Source organism: Mustelus asterias, chromosome 23 (assembly GCF_964213995.1).
Source record: "Mustelus asterias chromosome 23, sMusAst1.hap1.1, whole genome shotgun sequence".
NCBI classification, from domain to species: Eukaryota; Metazoa; Chordata; class Chondrichthyes; order Carcharhiniformes; family Triakidae; genus Mustelus; species Mustelus asterias.
The window spans coordinates 65,890,431-65,914,114 of record NC_135823.1 but is presented as its reverse complement, the minus strand read 5'-3'; the positions used below and the strand labels follow the sequence as shown (position 1 = coordinate 65,914,114).

Here is a 23,684-nt window from a genome sequence, read left to right as displayed (position 1 = left end):
GCCGTCTTCCAGCCCGAAGTACGAGTCTTTCAATTTCAGCTTTTGTAAATTAGAAACCAGTGACTCTAAAGCTTGGAAAGTAACAGGGTAGGCTGACGGAATAATGCCGCAGAAAGTCTAAACAGGTTGGAATGAGTTTGGGGCTGTCGTTTCTGTAAGTGCTGTAGCTTAATACTGCGCAGTTGCAGATTGCTTACCAATGTAGGTATCACCGATGTGTGGTGGATAGATCTTGCAGCATAATCTGAGTGGGTGGAGTGGTGATTTGGCAGTCAGCATAGCAGTGGCTAACCTGGCACTATAGGCTGGCAAGCCCCTGGCATTTCAAGCCCTTAGGGTTGACTTGACCATTGGGTTTGGTGCAGTAGTTTGAGCTGCCTTGGGAATTCAACTTGACCCTGCAATGTTTTCGCTAGATCCAATGTTTGAAACAGTACTAGCAGGTTTGGAGGACCAAGTTCCACCTACTCAGTAACATCCCACACCCTCCTTGACCAAGTAGGACAATGTGTGTAAAATGTGAAATTGACTGTGTTATTTTTGATATTTATTAGAGCTTCAAGAGAGTATCCATCCATCCAGGAGAAGAAGAAGTCTGGTATCTGGCAGTTGTAAGTACTTTAATGTCCGATTAGAGCTGTTAGATTAAAAAAAATTGAAATGCATGTCCATAAGACCATAAGATATAGGAGTAGAATTAGGCCATTCGGCCCATTGAGTCTGCTCCACCATTCAATCATGGCTGATATGATTCTCATCCCCATTCTCCTGCCTTCTCCCCGTAATCCTTGATCCCCTTATTGATCAAGAACCTATCCATCTCTGTCTTAAAGACACTCAGTGACCTGACCTCCACAGCCCTCTGTCGTTTTGAATAATTTTTAAAAGTCCAGTTTTATTTCTCTTAGTATTTTCCAAGCTGTGTAAAAATCAGTATTTTCCAGTCGGTGTGGTATGCGTGGGCAGCTTGCTCCCAGAACCAGTGGTTAACACTGCTGCCTCACAGCGCCATGGTTCAATTCCAGCCTTGGGTCACTGCACGTTCTCCCTGTGTCTGCGTGGGTTTCCTCCGGGTGCTCCGGTTTCCTCCCACAGTCCAAAGATACGCTGCTAGGTTGATTGGCCATGCTAAATTGCCCCTAGTTTCAGGGGGATTACCAGGGGTAAATGTGTGGGGTTACGGGGATAGGGTGGGACTGTGGCTGTCGATGCAGGCTCGATGGGCCGAATGATCTCCTTCTGTACTGCAGGGATTCTATGAACTCTACCGTTGTCATCTTTTTGGCTGATCTATGGAAAGAGTGAGCAACCACCTAGACTGGATTATTTCTCGTGATCTTTCCTCTCGCTGTTTAGAGATGTTATGGACCCCACTCAGGGCTAGTGTCTGGGGGAGGCTTCAGAGGAAGTTTGGCCCAGTGGGCTCAGGGAAAGCAGAGAAGCGTTAGAGGTAGAGAACAGCATCATTTCATATCCTTCGATCTAAGAACAATGAATCAGAATATTTCTTCCTGGGGTGAGATCAGTCGGATGGAGGATCAAAAACATTTAAGTATTTGTGTACACAAATCACAAAGACAGAAATGCAGAATCACAGAATTGTTACAGCGCAGAAGGAAGCCATTTGGCCCATCATGCATGGGCGGCACGGTGGCACAGTGGTTAGCATTGCTGCCTCACAGCGCCAGGGACCTGGGTTTGATTCCCGGCTTGGGTCACTGTCTGTGTGGAGTTTGCACATTCTCCCCGTGTCAGCGTGGGTTTCCTCCCACAGTCTGAAAGACATGCTGGTTAGGTGCATTGACCTGAACAGGCGCCGGACTGTGGCAACTACAGGAATTTCATAGTGACTTCATTGCAGTGTTAATGTAAGCCTCACTTTTGACTAATAAATAAACTTTTAAAAAAATTACGTCTGTGCTGGCTCTTCAAACTCTCCCGCCTTCTCCCCCTGATCCTGCACATTCTTTCTTCCCCCCCATCAATCTATCTTTGCAACTGAAGTTCCTCATCCCTGGAAACATTCTCATGAATCTCTTCTGCATTTTCTCCAATACCTTCACATCCTTCCTAAAGTGCGGCGCCAGAACTGGGCACAATACTCCAGCTGAGGCTGAACTAGTGTCTCGTACAAGTTCAACATAACCCCCTTGCTCTTGTACTCTGTGCCCCTATTAATAAAGCCTAGGATAATTTATGCTTTATTAACCATTTTTTCAACCTGTTCTGCCTCCTTTAATGACTTATGCACATAAACATTCGGGTACCTCTGCTTCTGCACTCCCTTTAGCGCTGTTATTTTATTATTGTCTCTCCACGTACTTCCTACCAAAACGAATCACTTCACGTTTCTCCGCATTGAATTTCATCTGCCACCCGTCCGCCCATTCCACCAACTTGATTACGTCCTTTTTGAAGTTCTGCCCTAAGCTCCTCACAAATCACAATGCTTCCAAGTTTCGTAGCATCCACCTGTACACTAAGGTCTAGGTGGTCAATGTATATCAGAAAAAGTTATCATCCAAAAAAGTGATCAAAAAGGCCAATGGAGGTGAAGGAATTCGTAAGTGAGGAAACGATATTTCAGTTGTACAGAGCTTCCATAGTCTCAAACTGGAGTACTGCATCTGGTTTGAAGCTTTATAGAATCCCTACAGTACAGAAGGAGGCCATTCGACCCATTGAGTCTGTACCAACCACAATTCCACCCAGGCCCTATTCCCGTAAACCTGCACATTTACTCTGCTAATCCACTTGACACTAAGGGGCAATTTATTATGGCCAATCACCTAACCCGCACAGCTTTGGACTGTGGGAGGAAACCGGAGCACCCGGAGGAAACCCACGCAGACACGGAGAGAATGTGCAAACTCCACACAGGCAGTGACCCGAGGTGGGAATTGAACCCAGGTCCCTGTCGCTGTGAGGCAGCAGTGCTCACCATTGCGCCACCGTGCTGCCCCAGTCCTTAGGAGAGATATACTGGCCTGGGCAGGGCTACAATGGAGATTCTCTGGGATGATACCAGTGCTTAAAGGGGTTAATTTATGAGGAAAAATAAAATAAAGTTTGATTTGCATTACCTTCATTTGTAAGAGGGTTGAAGAATGATCTGGTCGAGGTGTGTGAAATGATAGATTCAATCGGGTGGATAAAGAGAAACCTTTCTTCTGTTGGGAGAATCCAAAACAAGACAGCTTAAAGTTAGAGCTAAACCATGCAGGTGTGAAATTATGGGGTTGCTTTTTCACACAGTGGATAATGGAGCTCTCTCTTTGCAAAAAGCAGTTCAGGCCAAGTCAGTTTTATAGGCTGAGGTCAGTAGTATTTTGTTACGTTAAGGGTATTAAAGGACATGCAGGAAATGGAGTTGAGGTGCAGGTCAGCCCTGATCTAACCAAAGGGCGAATCAGCATCTGTGGGCTGAATGGCCTTCTCCTGCTCCCATGTTTATGAGTTCAATCTCAATGCCAAATGTTATGTTCTTCAAATGCACTCCAGCTTTTTTTATAATATGTAAGAGTGGAGTTTTTGGAGATGGGGAGAGCCAGGTTTGTTTCAAGTTTTGAAAGCCTATAGTTTCTATCATACCAGTTCTCATGGTGGAAGGGCTTGGTTCTGTTATTCAATTATGTGACTTGGAAACTAATACGATATTGCAAGTTGCAGGTGAATTGCGCGGCACGGTGGCACAGTGGTTAGCACTGCTGCCTCACAGCGCCAGGGACCCGGGTTCGATTCCCGGCTCAGGTCACTGTCTGCGCGGAGTCTGCACATTCTCCCCGTGTCTGTGTGGGTTTCCTCCGGGTGCTCCAGTTTCCTCCCACAGTCTGAAAGATGTGTTGGTTAGATGCATTGGCCGTGCTAAATTCTCCCTCAATGTACCCGAACAGGCGCTGGAGTGTGGCAACTGGAGGATTTTCACAGTAACTTCATTGCAAGTAGTGCCATTACTTGTGACACGAAAAAATAAATCAAACTAGTATACGCTTTAGTTCTTATCCTGAAATTCACTCATGTTGCTGAGCTTAAGTTTAGTTATATATATCTTAAAAAAGCAGTCTTTTACACAACTGTTATCAATATTGGGCTGCAGTGGCAAACTGGTACTTAAGTCTCTTTCTTACTGTTACTCTGTTTGTTGTCTTTGCCTCCAGTTTCAGCCGTCTGTTCAGCTCTTCTGCTACTGCCCAGCCAACAAAGAGGCCCCCAGTCCTTCATTATGCTGCTCCCAACACTTATGGTTCTTCTGGCTTCACCAAGCGCCGGAGCCACACCATGTCCCAGTTATCGACTGCAGACAGAACACGTGCCATAGACTTCCTGTCTGAGGAGTAAGTAACAGCCGGAAAGGTGTGGCCTGTCCCACATGTACAGCACCCATATTCAGCCTGCTCCCATGGCACAGGGTTAATACAGTTTGCGATTTACATATGTTTATGCTTATTTTCATTATGTTCACCATTTTATTTCCATTATTCATTTGCCTTGCTTGTTATTTCTTTTGCTCCTCTTCCATTTGTAATAATTTGTTACTGTCAAAGAAAGGTTGTTTGCAAAAGTCATGCTGCCATTTATTTTAATTTTCTTGAAGAGTCTTAACATCAGGATATTGTGTTGAAGGAATCGCCCCCTTCAGTACGCTTTTCTGAAGAGGGATTGAACCAACAAGAGTGCCTTTTGATAATTAGTGCTTGAAAACAAACTGGCATGAAACGTACTGTTTGTTGAGATTTGATACATGTTAAGTATTGATGTTCCTTGAGGCACCTGAGCCAGGTACTGAGCCAGACAGTGTGACGAAACTGCATTAATATCCATCTGAGAAGCAGTCATTAAATAGGCATGTCGAAACCCTCCTCATACTGTCAGCCTCAGGAAGGTCACCCAGCCAATTTTCCTGATGATAAGATCAGCACTCTTCTCTAAACGTTTGGGAATGGTGAAAAAAATAAATATACAAGCAGAATCATGGAACAAGGAAGGTTATTAAAAGTGGGCGGCATGGTGACACAGTGGTTAGCACTGCTGCCTCACAGCTCCAAGGACCTGGGTTCGATTCCCGGCTTGGGTCACTGTCTGTGTGGAGTTTGCACGTTCTCCCCGTGTTTAATCATACTTATGCAATCACATCATTTCTGAGCAGGTACTGCCAGGTTAGCTGTGGGTCTAAACATTCTTGATAATGTTGGAGCTCTTCTGGATAAACCACAGCACGGCATTATAAAATGGCAGTTGAAGCAGAAGGAATAGTTTATGTAGTTTGTGGAAATGACAAAGGTGGCACAGTGGCACAGCGCCCAGCACTGCAGCCTCACAGCGCCCAGCACTGCAGCCTCACAGCGCCCAGCACTGCAGCCTCACAGCGCCCAGCACTGCAGCCTCACAGCGCCCAGCACTGCAGCCTCACAGCGCCCAGCACTGCAGCCTCACAGCGCCCAGCACTGCAGCCTCACAGCGCCCAGCACTGCAGCCTCACAGCGCCCAGCACTGCAGCCTCACAGCGCCCAGCACTGCAGCCTCACAGCGCCCAGCACTGCAGCCTCACAGCGCCCAGCACTGCAGCCTCACAGCGCCCAGCACTGCAGCCTCACAGCGCCCAGCACTGCAGCCTCACAGCGCCCAGCACTGCAGCCTCACAGCGCCCAGCACTGCAGACTCACAGCGCCCAGCACTGCAGCCTCACAGCACCCAGCACTGCAGCCTCACAGCGCCCAGCACTGCAGCCTCACAGCGCCCAACACTGCAGCCTCACAGCGCCCAGCACTGCAGCCTCACAGCGCCCAGCACTGCAGCCTCACAGCGCCCAGCACTGCAGCCTCACAGCGCCCAGCACTGCAGCCTCACAGCGCCCAGCACTGCAGCCTCACAGGGCCCAGCACTGCAGCCTCACAGGGCCCAGCACTGCTGACTCACAGCGCCCAGCACTGCAGCCTCACAGCGCCCAGCACTGCAGCCTCACAGCGCCCAGCACTGCAGCCTCACAGGGCCCAGCACTGCAGCCTCACAGCGCCCAGCACTGCAGCCTCACAGCGCCTGGGTTCAATACCCGGCTTGGGTCACTATCTGTGCGGAGTTTGCACATTCTCCCCGTGTCTGCGTGGATTTCCTCCGGGTGCTCCGGTTTCCTCCCACAGTCCAAAGAAGTGTAGGTTAGGTGGATTGGCCATACTAAATTTCCCCTTAGTGTCAGGGGGACTAGCTAGGGTAAATATGTGGGGTCATGGGGATTGGGACTGGGTGGGATTGTGGTCATTGCAGACTCAATGGGCCTAATGGCCTCCTTCTGCACTGTAAGGATTCTATGATTCTTATTCAGAAATTGTTTCTATAAATAAGTTCTGAAAAAAGAGCTCCCATTGGGAGGTTTCTTCTTTAAATAAAATCAGAAAATGTCTTTAACCAGTTCGGTTAGGGAACTAATATTCCACAAAGCGCCTCGAAGATCCAATTCTATACAGTGGATGTGAATCTTCGGGTGTTGTATATGGGGAACTGTGGTGACAGTGAGGTGGACTATATGAGAGACTATATACTGGCACAGTGGTTAGTACTGCTGCCTCACAGCGCCAGGGACCCGGGTTCAATTCTGGCCTCGGATGACTTGTGTGTGTGGAGTTTGCACATTCTTCCTGTGTCCGCGTGGGTTTCCCCCAGGTGCTCCGGTTTCCTTCCAAAGATGTGCGGGTTAGGTTGATTGGCCATGGTAAATTGCCCCTTAGTGTCAGGGGGATTAGCAGGACAAATACATGGGGTTATGCCAATTGGGCCTGGGTAGGATTGTTGTCAGTGCAGGCTCGATGGGCTGAATGGCCTCCTTCTGCACTGTAGGGATTCTATGACTGTGGTGATAGTGAGATGGACTATAAGGGGCACGGTCGTGAAATCGAAGTGGACTCCCTATCTGTGGTTATTTTCCTCTGATTACTAACATGGATGAAAAAGTTTATGTATGAATTTCTGTTTTTATTTTGATTCATTGTTGAACAGGTTTCTTTGTATGGTTTTTATGAGTAGATTAACAAATAGACTGATGCTCAACCTGATCCATTTGGCTGCCTGTAACTTCATAGTGGGAGGGCCAGCAAGCTCATTGGGCCAGTCGGCTAACATGCGGTTCAGGGTAATGCCAGTAGCACGGGTTGGAATTCCATTCCAGATGGGATAGTCTGGGCTCCTGCCCTGCTCCAGAGTGTGGGGAGACGATGCCAAATCACCATTGCCAAGAAAAACGGCTCAGGTTGAAGCGTCAGCAGACACTGACCCAAGGAGCTGCTTTTGTGCTGAGTGCTCATGCAATGGGAAATGGCATTTCCAGGACTCCTGGCTAGTCACCATTCTAATACAAGATAAAGGCAAAAATACAAAGCAAATTAACTCCGAGATTAACGTGAGTTAGAAGGGAAGCAATAGCCTAGTGGTATTATCGCTAGACTATTAATCCAGAAACTCCACTAATGTTCTGGGGACCCGGGTTTGAATCCCGCCACGGCAGATGGTGGAATTTGAATTCAATAAAAAATATCTGGAATTAAGAATCTACTGATGACCATGAAACCATTGTCGATTGTCGGAAAAACCCATCTGGTTCACTAATGTCTTTTAGGGAAGGAAATCTGCCGTCCTTACCCGGTCTGGCCCACATGGGACTCCAGAGCCACAGCAATGGGTTGACACTCAACTACCCTCCAAGGGCAACTAGAGATGGGCAATAAATGCTGGCCAGCCAGTGATGCCCATGTCCCAGGAATGAATAAAAGAAAATTGATTATGGTGCATGGAGTGTGTAGGTGGCATGCAGTGTATATTCTGTGTACAATGGTATGGTGTATATGCAACAGCGTGTATTTATATAGCGCCTTGGATATAGAAGGTGGGAATTTTGTTCCCTACTCACTGTTAGGATCATCTGGTCCTGTCAAAAGTCAGTGGACATTTGGCTGGTCCACCACATCTCCGGGGATGGATCCTGCCATGGCAGGACTGGAAAACCCTGTTCAAAGTGTCTCCAGGCACTTCGTAGAAGCATCGTCAAGCAAAATATGTCACTGAGCCACATGTTAGGGCCAATGATCAAAAGCTTGGTCAGAGGTAGGTTTTAAGGATTGTCTTAAGGAAGGAGGGAGAGGTGGAGAGGTTCAGGACGTGAATTCCAGAGTTTTAGGGCCCAGGCAGTTGAAGGCGCAGGCAAAGCCACCATTGGTGGGGCAGTTAAAATCAGGGATGTTCAAGGGGTCAGAATTAGAGGAACGCAGATATGTCAGAAGGTTGTGTGGCTGAAGAAGATTGCAGAGATGGGGAGGGACGAGGCTGAAGAGAGACATTGTATATGCGCTGCGTAAGTATTGTACGATCTTGAAGAGGGTTTAAAAGAATGCTTCAATTTAAAAGTGAAGCAGGCTGTTTGGAATGATGAGTTTCTCCTGTGGTGGAGTGTTTTAGTTCACAGAGGGTTAATGTGGCAATATGCACCTTTACATGCATGTTGTAGACTGGAGTGATGGTCTTGTATTGTATTGACCAAGTAGAAATGTTAAAATCGTAGGATTATACAGCGCTAAAAGAGGCCTGTCCTGGCCCTCTGAGAGAGCGGCCCGATTTATCCTGCACTCCTAGTTAATTAAAGGGTTGCGTTGTCACCAGTTCTGCTTCCTCGGGAGTCTGTAGCGTAATCGTTCTGAATTTGTGCCACTGATGGTGAAAAGAAACCACCAGTGAAATCCTGACATTTTTTAATTCATTCATGGGACATGGGCATCGCTGGCTGGGCCAGCATTTATTGCCCATCCCAAGTTGCCCTTGAGAAGGTGGTGGTGAGCTGCCTTCTTGAATCGCTGCAGTCCATGTGCTGTGGGTTGACCCACAATGCCGTTAGGGAGGGAATTCCAGGATTTTGACCCAGTGACTGCGAAGGAACGGCGATATATTTCCAAGTCAGGATGGTGAGTGGCTTGGAGAGGAACTTGCAGGTGGTGGTGTTCCCATGTGTCTGCTGCCCTTGTCCTTTTAGTTGAAAGTGGTTGTGGGTTTGGAAGGTGCTGTCTAAGCATTAGGGATGAATGTAATGCTGGCAGCAGCATGGGTAGTATGCCCATGATTTCCTCACCTGTATAGCTGTCTCCCTCTACCATTAACCAAACTCAGGAAATCAGCAAACGTGAAGAAAGGAATACTTGCATTGCCAGAGTATCTTTCACAATCTTGGGATGCGCTAAAATACCCTACGACCAATTAAGTACTTTTTGTAATAAAAGCAGAAAATGCTGGATGAAGGCAACAAGTCTGGCAGCACCTGTGGAGAGAGAAACAAAAAGTTAACTTTTTGAGACTGTACTTAATACTTTTTGTAGTTTCGCTGTAACTTGGGAAATGTGATAGCAAACTTCCATAAACCGCAGTGTGATAATGGCCAGATAATCTCTTATGGCAACATTGGCTAAGGAGGACAGATTGACAAGGATTCCTCTGCTGTTCTTCAACTAGTATTACAGGCTCTTGTTAGGTCCATGTGGAAGGGCAGATGTAGCTTTGGTTTAACATCTCATTTGGAAGATAGTGCCTCTGACTGTGCAGTACTCTTTGTCAGTAGTGCCCTGAATTGCCAGTCTGTATTATATGGACTAGGCCATTCCCCACCCGCTCCCCCTCAAACATAGAACACAAATTTAAATCTAAGGAATTAATACTCTGTTAGGAGTTGATACAAAAACATAGAAACTAGGAGTAGGCCTTTCGGTCCTTCGAGTCTGCTCCACCATTCATGATGATCATGACTGATCATCGAATTCATAGAACATAGAACATAGAATAGTACAGCACAGAACAGGCCCTTCGGCCCACGATGTTGTGCCGAGCTTTATCTGAAACCAAGATCAAGCTATCCCACTCCCTATCATCCTGGTGTGCTCCATGTGCCTATCCAATAACCGCTTAAATGTTCCTAAAGTGTCTGACTCCACTATCACTATCACTGCAGGCAGTCCATTCCACACCCCAACCACTCTCTGCGTAAAGAACCTACCTCTGATATCCTTCCTATATCTCCCACCATGAACCCTATAGTTATGCCCCCTTGTAATAGCTCCATCCACCCGAGGAAATAGTCTTTGAATGTATTCATTTTGTACATTCGGCCGTTTTGTACATCAGTACGTTGCATATTCTAGGTGATTGGTCAAAGTCGCAAATGTCCGAATTGCACTAAACTTGTGTACGTGGTTTCTGAACAATATCTGCCTCTCTACTTCAGGGTTTTAACACTAAATCGATATACGCAGATTTTTGCCAAATATTTGGAAAAGGTGAGGTTGCAAACTACAATACAATGAGCTATAATTATTTTCAGACTATAAAAGTTATCAATAGAAACAAATATCATTTTCAGTTAGTTTTGAATTATAATAGAAGCTAGTGTGTTTTGACTTGCACTGGAAACTACATTTATATCGGGATTGCTCTAAAGCACCATTGTGATTCTCATTTGAATTCAATATCCTGATCTTCCCTTCCTCCCACATCCCTTGTTTCCTTTAGCCCCAAGAGCTATATCTAATTTCTTCTTGAAATCAGACAATGTTTTGGCCTCGTGTTTGCAGCTAGAGACAAGATTAATTTAGCTAATTGTATGAACAGAACAAGAGTTCCCACCACATGTAAAACATTCCATTCCAGCTGGGTGGTCAGTCTTTCTCACAGTAAATATAGATTTGGGTATCCAAATTTAACAAAAAGTACCATTGCTGTTTTGGAGTGAAATTATTCTTAGTACATGTACCTTGTGCTAAATGGGAATTACACCATTCCATGTATTTGAATGACGAGTCTCTCAGCGAGTTGCTGTTCTCGCAGTTTCAGGAGGCGCAGGACGTCTCTCTCAGCAACTTCCTGATTTACACATTTAACCACTCGGTGGCACAGTGGTTAGTACTGCTGCCTCACAGCGCCAAGGACCTGGGTTCGATTCCTGGCTTGGGTGACTCTGTGGAGTTTGCCCATTCTTCCCCTGTCTGTGTGGGTAAGATGCTCTTTTGGTGAGTCGGTGAAGATTCACTGGGCCAAATGGCCTCCTTTTGCACTGAAGGGATTCTATTCCAGGAGCCAATTGTCCAACTAGTTCATGCTATGAAAAATCCAGAACTGATAATTTTTTTGACATTTGAATTTTTAAATACTAAAAACCAAAGAATTGCTGTTTGTTTTGATTTGATTTATTATTGTCACATGTATACAGTGAAAAGTATTGTTTCTTGTACGCTATACAGACAAAGCGTACCATAGAGAAGGAAACTAGAGAGTGCAGAACGTAGGGTTACAGTCATAGCTGGGGTGTAGAGAAAGATCAACTTAATGCAAGGTAGGTCCATTCAAAAGTCTGACAGCAGCAGGGAAGAAGCTGTTCTTGAGTCAGTTGGTCCGTGACCTCAGACTTTTGTATCTTTTTCCCGATGGAAGAAGGTGGAAGAGAGAATGTCCGGGGTGCATGGGGTCCTTAATTATGCTGGCTGCTTTGCCGAGGCAGCGGGAAGTGTAGACAGAGTCAATGGACAATGGCTGTTATTATTAATTTGGGTAACTTCTTACTGTGCTTACCCCAGTCCAACGCCGGCATCTCCACATCATTATTAATTTGCCCAAGCTCACCTTCGACTGACACCACGTTGACCACACAGCCAGGGAAGGTCAATAGTGAAATGGGCAGAACAGAGCTCAAGATACTGTAAACAGCAACTCCACAATGGGCACATCAGCAAGCCGTAACCTGATGGACATGCTGGAGGGAAAAGTATACATGCAGCAGCAAGAAAAGGCCAGCAATTTCTGAGAAGACTCAGATACAGGGCATAAGTTCAAGGGGTAGGAGCTTTAAGGGGGTATGTGAGGAAAAACCTTTTGTCCCAGACGGTGAGTAGCTCGCTAAGCAGACAACCAGCAATTGAAAACCAGTTGTGATGGCAAATGTCAGCTGCCCCATTGATGTCCAAGGCCCAACAGATGCAACTTTCAAAGTAGGCTTGTAAATTGGTGAGCAGCTTGCATGTTCCAATCAGAACAAACAACTTAGTCCAGGCCCCGCCCGGAAAGACTAGTCCCTTGACATAACCAGTGGATCACCATTCCCAAGGGGAGTGCTGCAGATCATCTGGATTTCAGTGTTTCATATTGTACTGCAATATTTATTTCCAAAATGACAATTATGTCATCTAAAGAAATGTGGCAATTTTAATAAGCTCTTATCTTGTTTTATTTTAATTTTAATTAAATGAGAGTAAATTTCCTCATTATCAATATAGGGGAAAATTATAATAGATATTGCAGCTGTTTCCATCATTTCAACTTTACAATGATTCCCCCCCAAGTTTACTAATGCTTTTTGAGCCACTTTACAACTTGTACCTTTCCTAACCTCCGCCAATAACCCAATACAATAGACGGGATTTTGGCAAGGTGAGGAGGGTGGGAGGAATCACCATCAGGCCAATGTTATATCAAGGACCCCACGCATCCCAGACATACTCTCTTCCACCTTCTTCCAGCAGGAAAAAGATACAAAAGTCTGACGCCACGTACCAACCAACTCAAGAACAGCTTATTCCCTGCTGCCATCAGAGTTTTGAATGGACCTACCTTGTATTAAGTTGATCTTTCTTTACACCGTGGCTATGACTGTAAAATTGCACTCTGCACTCTCTCCTTTCCTTCTCTATGAACAGGATGCTTTGTCTGTATAATGCACAAGAAACAATACTTTTAACTGTATTGCAGCTGTGATTACTGTTTTACTGTATTACATGTGACAATTATAAATCAAATCAAAACAAAAAGCAATTCTTTGGCTTTTAGTATTTAAAAATTCACATGTCAACTAAGGGGCAATTTAGCATGGCCAGTCCACCCAACCTGCACATCTCGGGAGTGTGGGAGGAATCTGGAGCACCCGGACGAAACCCACGCAGACACGAGGAGAACGTGCAAACAGACAAACTGACCCAGGGCCGGAATTGAACCCGGTTCCCTCGTGCTGTGAGGCAGCAGTGCTAACCACTGTGCCACCGTGCCACCCAATGTAGTCAACCTTAGCCAGAATAAATGTGAAGGCTTGATTGTGGCAGAATCATCTCATCGGGGTTAAGAATGCGTCTGTGTCCATGATGGGCAAGTTGGAAAGGAGTGAAGGTCCAGTGCGTTACCTTGATGATTCAGCCTTAGTGATGTTGCTGAAACCTTTGCAGCAGTGTTGAGTAATCCCGGGGCGACTGAGTGATCACATCAGCTAAGTGATGACTGAAACAGCTTAATGTCCACTTCAGGCCCATTGGAATTTTATCCATTGATTTGTAGAACAAACAGTGGGTATTTATTTACGTGGTGCTAGTGTATGTGGATGAGAAGATTGAAGAGATTCTCGAATTGTAGATAGAGGCAGAATATATCTGAAAGGTGAGTCGGAGGGCAGAAGAAGTAGGAACTTCAGTAAAGCAAACCAGGAGAATGTTACACAGCAAAGAAACAGATACAGATTCAGACAGATTACAAAAAAAGGCTGAAGAAACAGCTAAAGCAGAAGGTGAGCAGTATCCAAACATGCACAATTTCATGGGCGGTTTGGTGGCACAGTGATTAGCACTGCTGCTTCACAGTGCCAGGGACCCAGGTTCGATTCCCGGCTCAGTGTGCGGAGTCTGCACATTCTCCCCGTGTCTGCGTAGGTTTCCTCCGGGTGCTCCGGTTTCCTCCCACAGTCCAAAGATGTGCGGGTCAGATGGATTGGCCATGCTAGATTGTCCCTCAGTGTCAGGGGGTTAGCAGGGTAAATGCATGACATTATGGGGATGGGGCCTGGGTGGGATTGTGGTCAGTGCAGACTCGATGGGCCAAATGGCCTCCTTCTGCACTGTAGGATTCTATGAACGTTAGGTCTACTGCATAAGGGGGCACAGTTGTTATTTTAAATAATTAAGTTCCATCTCTAATAGCATGAGCTCTTGCAGACAATCTTTCTTTTCGAGAAGTGTGTATTTTTGTTTTCCATTATGTACGTTTTGTTAATTTGAAATTTATGTTTTCTTTTTGTAGACAGAAAGTGCCTAAGGAGGAGAAGAAACCAGACACAGATAATGAACAAGTGTACGGCATATCAGCTCCTTGGGGCTTTAACAGGGTTAGGGTCAAAGTTGGGGATTTTGACCATTTAGGCTTTTGGGGGATCCGAGAACGCAGGCAGCTTTTGAGCACTTTAGCTTCTGTGTTTAAAAGTCAGACGCGCGGTGCCTTATGGATAATAATGCTCAGGGTGTTGTTAATGATCAGTGGGCGTTGTAGAGTGACATTCAAGTTAAGTACAGTTGGGCAACAGATTAGTTGGGGGTTTGTGAGGGCCAGTCTTCACTCCAAATCTACTTGGTTTTGTCTCGGTTTCTAAGGCTGTGAATTTTAGCATAGTTTGTGGAACATAGAATATAGAACCGTACAGCACAGGACCAGGCCCTTCGGCCCACAATGTTGAGATGTCTGTTCACCTTTAAAACTAAGATGCAATTGTGAGAACCATTCCAGCTTTTTTTTGACAAAAATGATGATTCGCGGTCAATTGAAAATATGAAATGAGCTAAATCGTCACTCCTGCAACATATCTGGTTTGTTAAGACAGTGTACTTTGCTCTTGCCAAAGCACCCAGGAAAGTTTATTAACCCTGGACGTTCTTCTTTGTTCGACTTCTGAGTTCATGAAGGCAAGACTTTCAGGCCTTCTGGATATGGCCCTCTCTTTGTGATCAGTTCTCTGTTCAAAAATGTCTCTCACGAGACATCGGAGGGAATTTTAGCGCTCAGTAACAGGTAGATTGCGCTTGGGTCAAATGGCTACCATTTTTAAAATCTGAAGCCCAACTCCAACGTAACTATGATAAAGGCAAAATACTGCGGATGCTGGAATCTGAAACCCTCATAGTGTAAATCTCTGCTGACTCTCTTTCCTCTCAGCTCTGACGAACGGTCATCCAGACTCGAAACGTTGGCTCTACTCTCTCTCCACAGATGCTGTCAGAACTACTGAGATTTTCCGGTATTTTTCATTTTTGGTCCAACGTAACTATTTCCGCTCTCCCAGGATCTGAGACACAGAGTGACCCACAGTGGAATCTACAAAGCAGACCCCCCCCCCCCCCCTCTCCCCACACACACACAATGTAAAAATCCAAGGTAGTCATTTTGAGATTGTGGTTTAGATTTTTTTTTAAATTTCAAATTTGAGCCAAACCCCAACTCGCCCCTTGCAGTTTTAAATTCCCCCCAATGTTTTGTGCAGTATATTTTTAAACAGGAATTTGCTCACAACCTAGAAGGTCTGCAGTGGTGGAAGTCCATTGCAGATATGTTGGTGTGCTCTGTAGCTGTCGGTCGCTGTACCAATATGCCTGGTCTCACTGATAGAACAACTGTGAATTTTAAGGTGGCAACATCTCTGCAAATTCTTGAACTAATATTTTCCTTGTAGGAATTCTCTCTTTCACCAACACCATAGTCTGTTCAATTTATGCGAGAGTTTCAAAATCCTAGTGGTTTGGTTGCTGTCTACCACTTGTGTTTATTGATGGTGAATTATCCGCACTATTAACAACACACTAGCAACATTGCGGACCTGTGTATGACCAACCGTTTTCCATCCACCAAATTTGATTATACGTGTGATAATCTCTGGGATAGTTTATTTTGATATTAAAGTAAGTCATACTTCATGGGGAAAATTGGGAATATCAGACTAGGGAGCAGCCAGTATGAACATATCATTGAAATTTTCTAACATTATTATTGCAGGATGTGCCCTGAAGCTGTCGTTGTACATTTCCTGCAAGATATTTTAAGGAGAGATATTAAAAATGGATATTGAAGTTAGTCATTGTCGAGACGAGAGCAATGTGTACATCATTGTATGATCTAGGCAAAGGAACACATTGAACTTTGCTGGTGTTGAGATTCAATACAATAGGCTGCGGTTGGTTTAGGATGAAGGATATCCTACAATGTCTGCCAAATTGTCAATACTTTTAATGTTTTTCACACAGTAGTAATGGCCCTAATGCCTGGTTTGGTTTTACTGTGGATCAGCTGAGGCTTTTGGAGTTTCACTTAAATTAATATGGCTTATCGAGTCAGGAACTGCTGGGATAAGGCCAAATGGAGGCAAGTTATCTTCCCTTCTTTGTGGAGCCCAAAATGTTCTTCTGAACTGCATGGTGGCATAGTGCTTAGCACTGCTGCCTCACAGCGCCAGGGACCCGGGCTCGATTCCCGTCTATGTGGTCACTGTCTATGTGGAGTTTGCACATTCTCCCCATGTCTGCGTGGGTTTCCTCCGGGCCCTCCGGTTTCCTCCCACTGTCCAAAGATGTGCAGCTTAGGCGGATTAGCCATGCTAATTGCCCCTTAGTGTCGGGGGAAATCAGCAGGGTAAATACATGGGGTCACGGGAATAGGGCCTGGGTGGGATTGTTGTCGGTGCAGGCCCGATGGTCCAAATGGCCTCCTCCTGCACTGTAGGGATTCTTTGAGTCACACGTGAATACTGAAATTCGGGAGTTGTTGTCATAGAAACATAGAAAATAGGAACAGGAGTAGGCCATTCAGTCCTTTGAGTTTGATCCACTATTTATTATAATCATGGCTCTTCAGTAGTCTGATTCCGCCTTCTGCCCCAAATCCTTTAATCCCCTAAGCCCCAAGAGTGAAATCTAACTCCTCCTTACAGGCCAGAACTCTACCACCTCGCCTGCCACGGAATCAGAGCGGGCGAGGGTCCGACAATGGAAATCTCCGGTGACCTCGGGCAGGAATTTCTGGTCTTGCCCGAGCAAGGCCATTAAATCCCGCCCACGATGTTTTGGCCTCGATGCTTTCTACAGTAGTGAATTCCACAGGCTCACCACTCTGTGGAATTCGCCACTCACAGAAAGCAATTGAGGCCAAAACACTGCGGGTGGGATTTTCCAGCTGTGCTCGCCCCCAAACTGGAAAATCCTGCCCAAGGTCAACGGACCTTTGCATAGGCCGCTCCCCGCGCTGTGCGGTTGCTGGACTTCCATGATTGATAAGTACGGAATACTCCAGAAAAAAACTTACATTATGCCCATTACTGTGTAAGCACTCATTTAAAGGTGTGATCAATCTTGATTACAGCCATACAACCTCCCTGGCACTTAAAATGCATTTTACAGATGTGGAGTCTCATTCCTTCACATTTTAATTGTTGTTAGAGATTTTAACTAATAATTCTGATCCTTAAGTCCAACATTTCTTTCCCTCTCATTTTGCTCTCTGTACCTGACTTCACATTTAATTCAATATTCAAATTGGCACTTCCTAATTGAGACTCTCAGCTGCTCATTCACATTTTTTCAATCTAATTAGTTAAGGTGTTGTTTTCCCTGTTGCCCTCTTGAAGCCTATCTTTTGGATGGTTGGCTGATAGGAGTTTCCCCGTGTAGAAACCCACAGAAAATCTGTGGGGAAGATGCAAGTCTAATGAATGGCTGGTGCCATCCAGTTCAAAATTTGGCCCAATTTTATTGTATTGTAGTGCTAATTAGGTATCACATGTCCAGCTGAAAGTCTTGAGTATTTTAGAAATATTGGTAAGTATGATGAGGTTTAAGATGTCGGTGGTAGCCATGATGTGGAGATGCCGGCATTGGACTGGGATGGGCACAGTAAGAAGTCTCACAACACCAGGTTAAAGTCCAACAGGTTTATTTGGTATCACGAGTTTTTGGAGCGCTGCTTCTTCATCACTTACCTGATGAAGGAGCAGTGCTCCAAAAGCTCGTGATTCCAAATAAGCCTGTTGGACTTTAACCTGGTGTTGTGAGACTCATTATGGTGTTTAAGATGAAGTGTCAGAAAGTGAAACAAAAGCAAAATGCTGCAGATGCTGGAAATCTGTAATAGAAATGCTGGAAAATGCAAGCTACAAACCTACAACTGGGAGCAGGAGTAGGCCACTCGGCCCTTCAAGCCTGCTCCACCATTCAATAATATCGTAGCTGATCTGACTGTAACTTCCTGCCTACCCCCTCCATAACCTTCCACCCCTCTGTTTGTCAAGAATCTATCTAACTCTGCCTTGGAAACATTCAAAGATTTTGCTTCCATTGCCTTTTGAGGCAGCGGGTTCCACAGATTCATGACCTTTGAAGAAAATAAATTCTCCTCATCTCTGAAATGGGCGACCCCTTATTTTTAAACAGTGACCCCCTCGTTCTGGATTCTCCCATGAGAGGAAACATCCTCTCCACGTTCACCCTGTCAAAACCCCTCAGAATCCTATATGTTTCGGTCACTAAACAGCTCCTTTGTTTCCTTAGGAAGGAACTCTTCAAATGCAGACAATAAAAATATAACAAAACTTACTCCAATTTATGAATCAAAGAAAGGGTTTAATAAAGAAACTTCATTACTCCAAACTTGGGGCCTCGTCCTGGGCCAATCCAAGTTCCCACAATTCCCAACAGGTTCTTATTTATAATGAGTCAGCTGACCATCACATCATTTTGTCATGGTTTACTGGGTCAACTGACCCTTACAGCTTGTTACCATTGGTCACACTACATCCAACGCAAAATTGTCACCGGTTACACTCTAACATCCTTAACCAATTGGAGAAAGGAACAGAGCAAATGTTTCCGGTCAATGGTCTATCATCAAGAACCTCCTTTTTGTCACAGAGTGCTTTATCTTAAACGTTTATGTAATGAGGCTGAAGATGTACCTTTTGAAAAGAATTGGGGTGTTCAGATCACAAAAGAAATGCAATAGTAGCTCGGGGTAGGTTTAAACTCACAGCCACACGAATCTCTATTCTCGCCCACCCATTCAAGTGACGTTTTCTCCGACTTGCATTGAACAGCGCGGTGACTGTATTTGCTTTTCCTCCCAGTGATTGCACATCGACTGCTCGGCGGGAACTCAAACGCGAACAGTACCGACAGGTGAGGGACCATGTCAGGAATGACGACGGAAGACTACAAGCGTGTGGCTGGAGTCTCCCAGCAAAGTACAAACAGGTACAGTCTGAAACAGCACACCATATCTCCGTTTTATATCCTCATACACGATTCTGGCTCTGAGACTTAAACATACTGGCCTGGTGATATCAGAATACACCGTACAACTCTCGAAACCCTGATCTCATAGAGTCATAGAGGTTTACCGCATGGAAGCAGGCCCTTCGGCCTAACTTGTCGATGCTGCCCCTTTTTTAACCCCTAAGCTAGTCCCAATTGCTGAGGATAACATTCTTGAGAAATTAGGTTATGTAACAATATGTATTCTGAAAGACGTGGTGGTTAGGTGCATTGACCTGAACAGGTGCTGGACTGCGGTGATTAGGGGAATTTCACAGTAACTTCAATGCAGTGTTAATATAAGCCTTATTTATGACTAATAAATAAACTTTAAGGTGCATTGGCCATGCTAAATTCTCCCTCAGTGTACCCAAACAGGCGGCGGACTGTGGCGACTAGGGGAATTTCACAGTACCTTCATTGCAGTGTTAATGTAAGTCTACTTGTGACACCAATAAATAAACATTAAAAACTTTAATATGCTCAGTCCCACCAAACGACTTCAAAAGTCCAATCCATCCCTGTCCTCCAAACCACTGACAATTCAACCATTCTCATCCTTTTTTTCTATTATTTCCACACAAGTCCTCTAGGTAGTCTGTCATTATAATCACAGTACTGGAGGTGTGTCGGTTTTCTGTAGTACTAGATTGTACACCTGAAGTGATCATACACATGTCTCTTTCACTCTTGGTAGGATCTGCTGATGTTACAACTGCTGCAGAAGGTGGTTTCCTTTTCGATTTGATCACCCGATTCACTATTAACTTCTGTTCTGACATTCGTTCATGTATTGCTGGAAAAAAAATGTGCTGTTGAACTTTTCTACCTTGCACTCATCCTGAAGAGCCCTTTTCTCACGAGATATAAAATGTTGCTCCTTTTGAAATTTGGCATTCTTGTGCCTGTCCTGATGAGTTCAAGATGTGGAGATGCCGGCGTTGGACTGGGGTAAACACAGTAAGAAGTTTAACAACACCAGGTTAAAGTCCAACAGGTTTATTTGGTAGCAAAAGCCACACAAGCTTTCGAGGCTCTAAGCCCCTTCTTCAGGTGAGTGGGAATTCTGTTCACAAACAGAACTTATAAAGACACAGACTCAATTTACATGAATAATGGTTGGAATGCGAATACTTACAACTAATCCAGTCTTTAAGAAACAAAACAATGGGAGTGGAGAGAGCATCAAGACAGGCTAAAAAGATGTGTATTGTCTCCAGACAAGACAGCCAGTGAAACTCTGCAGGTCCTCTGCAGGTGGCTTTTGCTACCAAATAAACCTGTTGGACTTTAACCTGGTGTTGTTAAACTTCTTACTGATGAGTTCAAGACAGAAAGCTTCAACAGCATGTCTCTTTTAAGCTCTGCCCTACCAAACAACCATGCAATAATCTGCTTTCTGGCACTTTAAAAGGATTAACACTTGTTAAGGTATTGCACAGAGGAATATCCTATGATTGTACTTTGTCTGGTACAGGAGTAGGCCATTCATCTCCTTAGGCCTGCTGTGAGATCATGACTGCCTTTGCTCCATTCACGTTTGTACATCTATCACCAGGGATGCCCTTTAACCTCTATTACAACTCTTCATGAAGTGAAAGGGTTATCACTGTGTGAATGTCCAGCAGTCTGTGACCATGGGAACAGAATCATACTCTGTATAATGCTTGTTTCTCTAGATAATCAAGTGATTTCTTCCGCCTCTGACAGCCAGTGCTGATGCCCTTATTTCATAAACCAAGAAAGCCTTTTGTGAGACCAAGGATGTACCTTTCACTAAGAAGTCTCACAACACCAGGTTAAAGTCCAACAGGTTTATTTGGTAACACGAGCTTTCTGTGTGCTGCTCCTTCATCAGGTGAGCGGAGAGATAGGTTTCACAAACACGGCATATGTAGACAAAGACACAATTGCAAGATAATGGTTGGCGTGCGAGTCTTTTCAGGTACCTGAAAAAGACTATATATACTGTGTTTGTGAAACCTACCTCTCCACTAACCTGCTGAAGGAGCAGCGCTCAGAAAGCTCATGATTCCAAATAAACCTGTTGGACTTTAACCTGGCGTTGTGAGACTTCTTACGCCAGCATCTGCACATTGTGCCTAAGTGCCTGGCACAACTGTGCTACCCCCATGGACAGGACAATGTGATCTGTACTGCCACCAGTGTCGTAATGGAACACATGTTCTGAGGTTTTAATATTGGGATGCTTTGAGAGGAACAGTATAGTATACCCCACCCAATCCGTCTTCCAATATGACTGGCTGCTCTGTACTGTACAGCAGTGCGCTGCAAAAGGGGAGTATGGAACAGACAGGAGAAATAAAGCTAAACAGAAGAACAGGATGAGCTCAGCTAGGAAGAGATAATGAATATATTTTTTGAGATTCTAACTTTCTCCTCATTTTTCACCCACCTCATCCTCCTTCCACCCCTAACATCTCTCCTTTGCGCAAATTCATTCGAATGTATGAAAGGCCAGGGAATTCCCCAAGACTAAAGTCAAAGATCTCAATTTGATGCTATATATTTAAATAGTTGCATGATTGCTTTAAGAGCAGATCACATGATTTAATCGTGATATCATTAGGGTGTTCTAGTTTTAGTTTAAGAGCAGAGAATATCTTTCAATATACCTGTTTTGTGTTACAATTAATCTACGTGTGTAAACCACATATTTTCTTTCTGTTTAAAACCCACAACTGCTAACATAGTTAGGACATTACAGGTCCAAATTATTTTGTTCACTTCTGGCTCATTGCATCTTCCCCATGAAGAATGACATGCAAAACATTTGCGTGGATGTATTTGGATACCTTATAATGTGAGAATGCAACAGTTTAACCTTATTGAAAAGTGAGTGATGTCCTTATTCTTAATCTAGTTGAGTCCAAATGGCAGCCAGGAAGATAATCGTATGAAGAATGTCCCTATTCCAGTCTACTGCCGTCCGTTGGTTGCAAAAGATCCAACCATGAAGGTAAGAGCAAAAAGAGGTTCCAATGATCAGAATTTAGTAGAACCCATTTCAGTGCTCATCTCTTAATGGCTGACTTTTGCTAAGAAATTCTATTATACCAAAGTTAGTTAAGTGATGGATTGTTATGTTGCATGGGATCGGCAGTGCTGGAGCCTGCAAGCTTACTGTCAGCTCAAGGTCGTGTTGCCAGAGTAACCCGCAGGATCGTGTGCTCTTTAGTTTTTTGAGGCCACTGTTCAAACTTTCATACAAACTTCTTTTGCTACACTTGGAATTTCCATTTCCAAAACAATCCAGTGAGGTCTGTAGCCACGTTTCTTGAAGAAACAATGAGACAATGCAAATACACTTCTCTGCCTATAGAATCCCTACAGTGCAGAGGGAAGCCATTCGGCCCATCATGTGTGCACTGACTCTCCAACAGAGCACTCCACCCAAGCCCTATCCTCATAGCCCATGTATTTACCCCTCTAATCCCCCTAACCTACACATCTTCATAGAAACCCACAGTACAGAAGGAGGCCATTCAGCCCATCAAGTCTGTACCGACCACAATCTCACCTGGGCCCTATTCCTGTAACCCCACATATTTATCCTGCTAATCCGACAGACAATAGTGTCAATTTAGCATGGCCAATCAACCTAACCCGCACTGCTTTTGGATTGTGGGAGGAAACCGGAGCCCCGGTAGGAAACCCACGCAGACACGACAGACAGTGACCCGAGGCCGGAATTGAACTCGGGTCCCAGATACTGTGAGACGCAGTGCTAACCACTGTGCCACCGTGCTGCCCAGTATTTTTTAATAAAGTTATAAAGCTATGCTACGATGTTGGCACATGGGTTCTTCTACTAAACCTGTGAACCGTACTATAGTAAGTTTGAAAGGACTGGACTTTCTCCTGTTGTAACTCTGTGATGCCTACAGAGTAAAGGGGAGGCAATGGCCTAGTGGTATTATCGCTAGACTATTAATCCAGAAACTCAGCTAATGTTCTGGGGACTCTGGTTCGAATCCCGCCATGGCAAATGGAGGAATTTGAATTCAATAAAAAAGTCTGGAATTAAGAATCTACAGATGACCATGAAAACATTGTCGATTGTCGGTAAAACCCAATTGGTTCACTAATGTCCTTTAGGGAAGGAAATCTGCCGCCCTTACCTGGTCTGGCCTACATGTGTCTCCAGAGCCATGGCAGTGTGGTTGACTCTCAACTGCCCTCTGAAATGGTCTCGTAAGCCACTCAGTTCTAGGGCAACTAGGGATTGGCAATAAATGCTGGCCAGCCAGCGATGCCCATGTCCCACAAATGAATTTTTAAAAAAGTCACATTTTGTAGTCAATTTGAGCGACATGTTTACAAAACTCTGTGTCACACGCAGGTATCTTATTTGCGCACCAGAGTAAGGCATAAAACAAGATGATGATCCTTCAGTTTCTGCACAGGAAAGATGCATTTGAAAGTGCCTGTATCTTTTATGCCCATCTTACTTGATGACATCATGAACAATCCGTGAAAAACAGCTACGGATGAAGTTGAGCCCAACCTGGGAAATTCGATAGAGATTAGCACAGTGCGAATAACGAA

The 23,684-nt window shown here is 44.8% G+C and overlaps 1 protein-coding gene across 6 annotated transcripts in view; it reads left to right on the top strand.

Annotated features, from left to right (window-relative positions):
• Nucleotides 1–23,684, top strand: part of mapk8ip3 (mitogen-activated protein kinase 8 interacting protein 3) — a 132,850-nt gene that overhangs the window by 49,089 nt on the left and 60,077 nt on the right. For 5 of the 6 annotated variants that reach the window (XM_078240828.1, XM_078240826.1, XM_078240825.1 and 2 more), the window contains 5 exons: nucleotides 555–611; nucleotides 4,158–4,334; nucleotides 14,074–14,124; nucleotides 18,929–19,055; nucleotides 22,000–22,095. In XM_078240828.1, the coding sequence (XP_078096954.1) occupies nucleotides 555–611; nucleotides 4,158–4,334; nucleotides 14,074–14,124; nucleotides 18,929–19,055; nucleotides 22,000–22,095 (508 nt within the window). The remainder of the gene's footprint in view (nucleotides 1–554; nucleotides 612–4,157; nucleotides 4,335–14,073; nucleotides 14,125–18,928; nucleotides 19,056–21,999; nucleotides 22,096–23,684) is intronic. The other variant, XM_078240827.1, reaches the window with a different exon arrangement.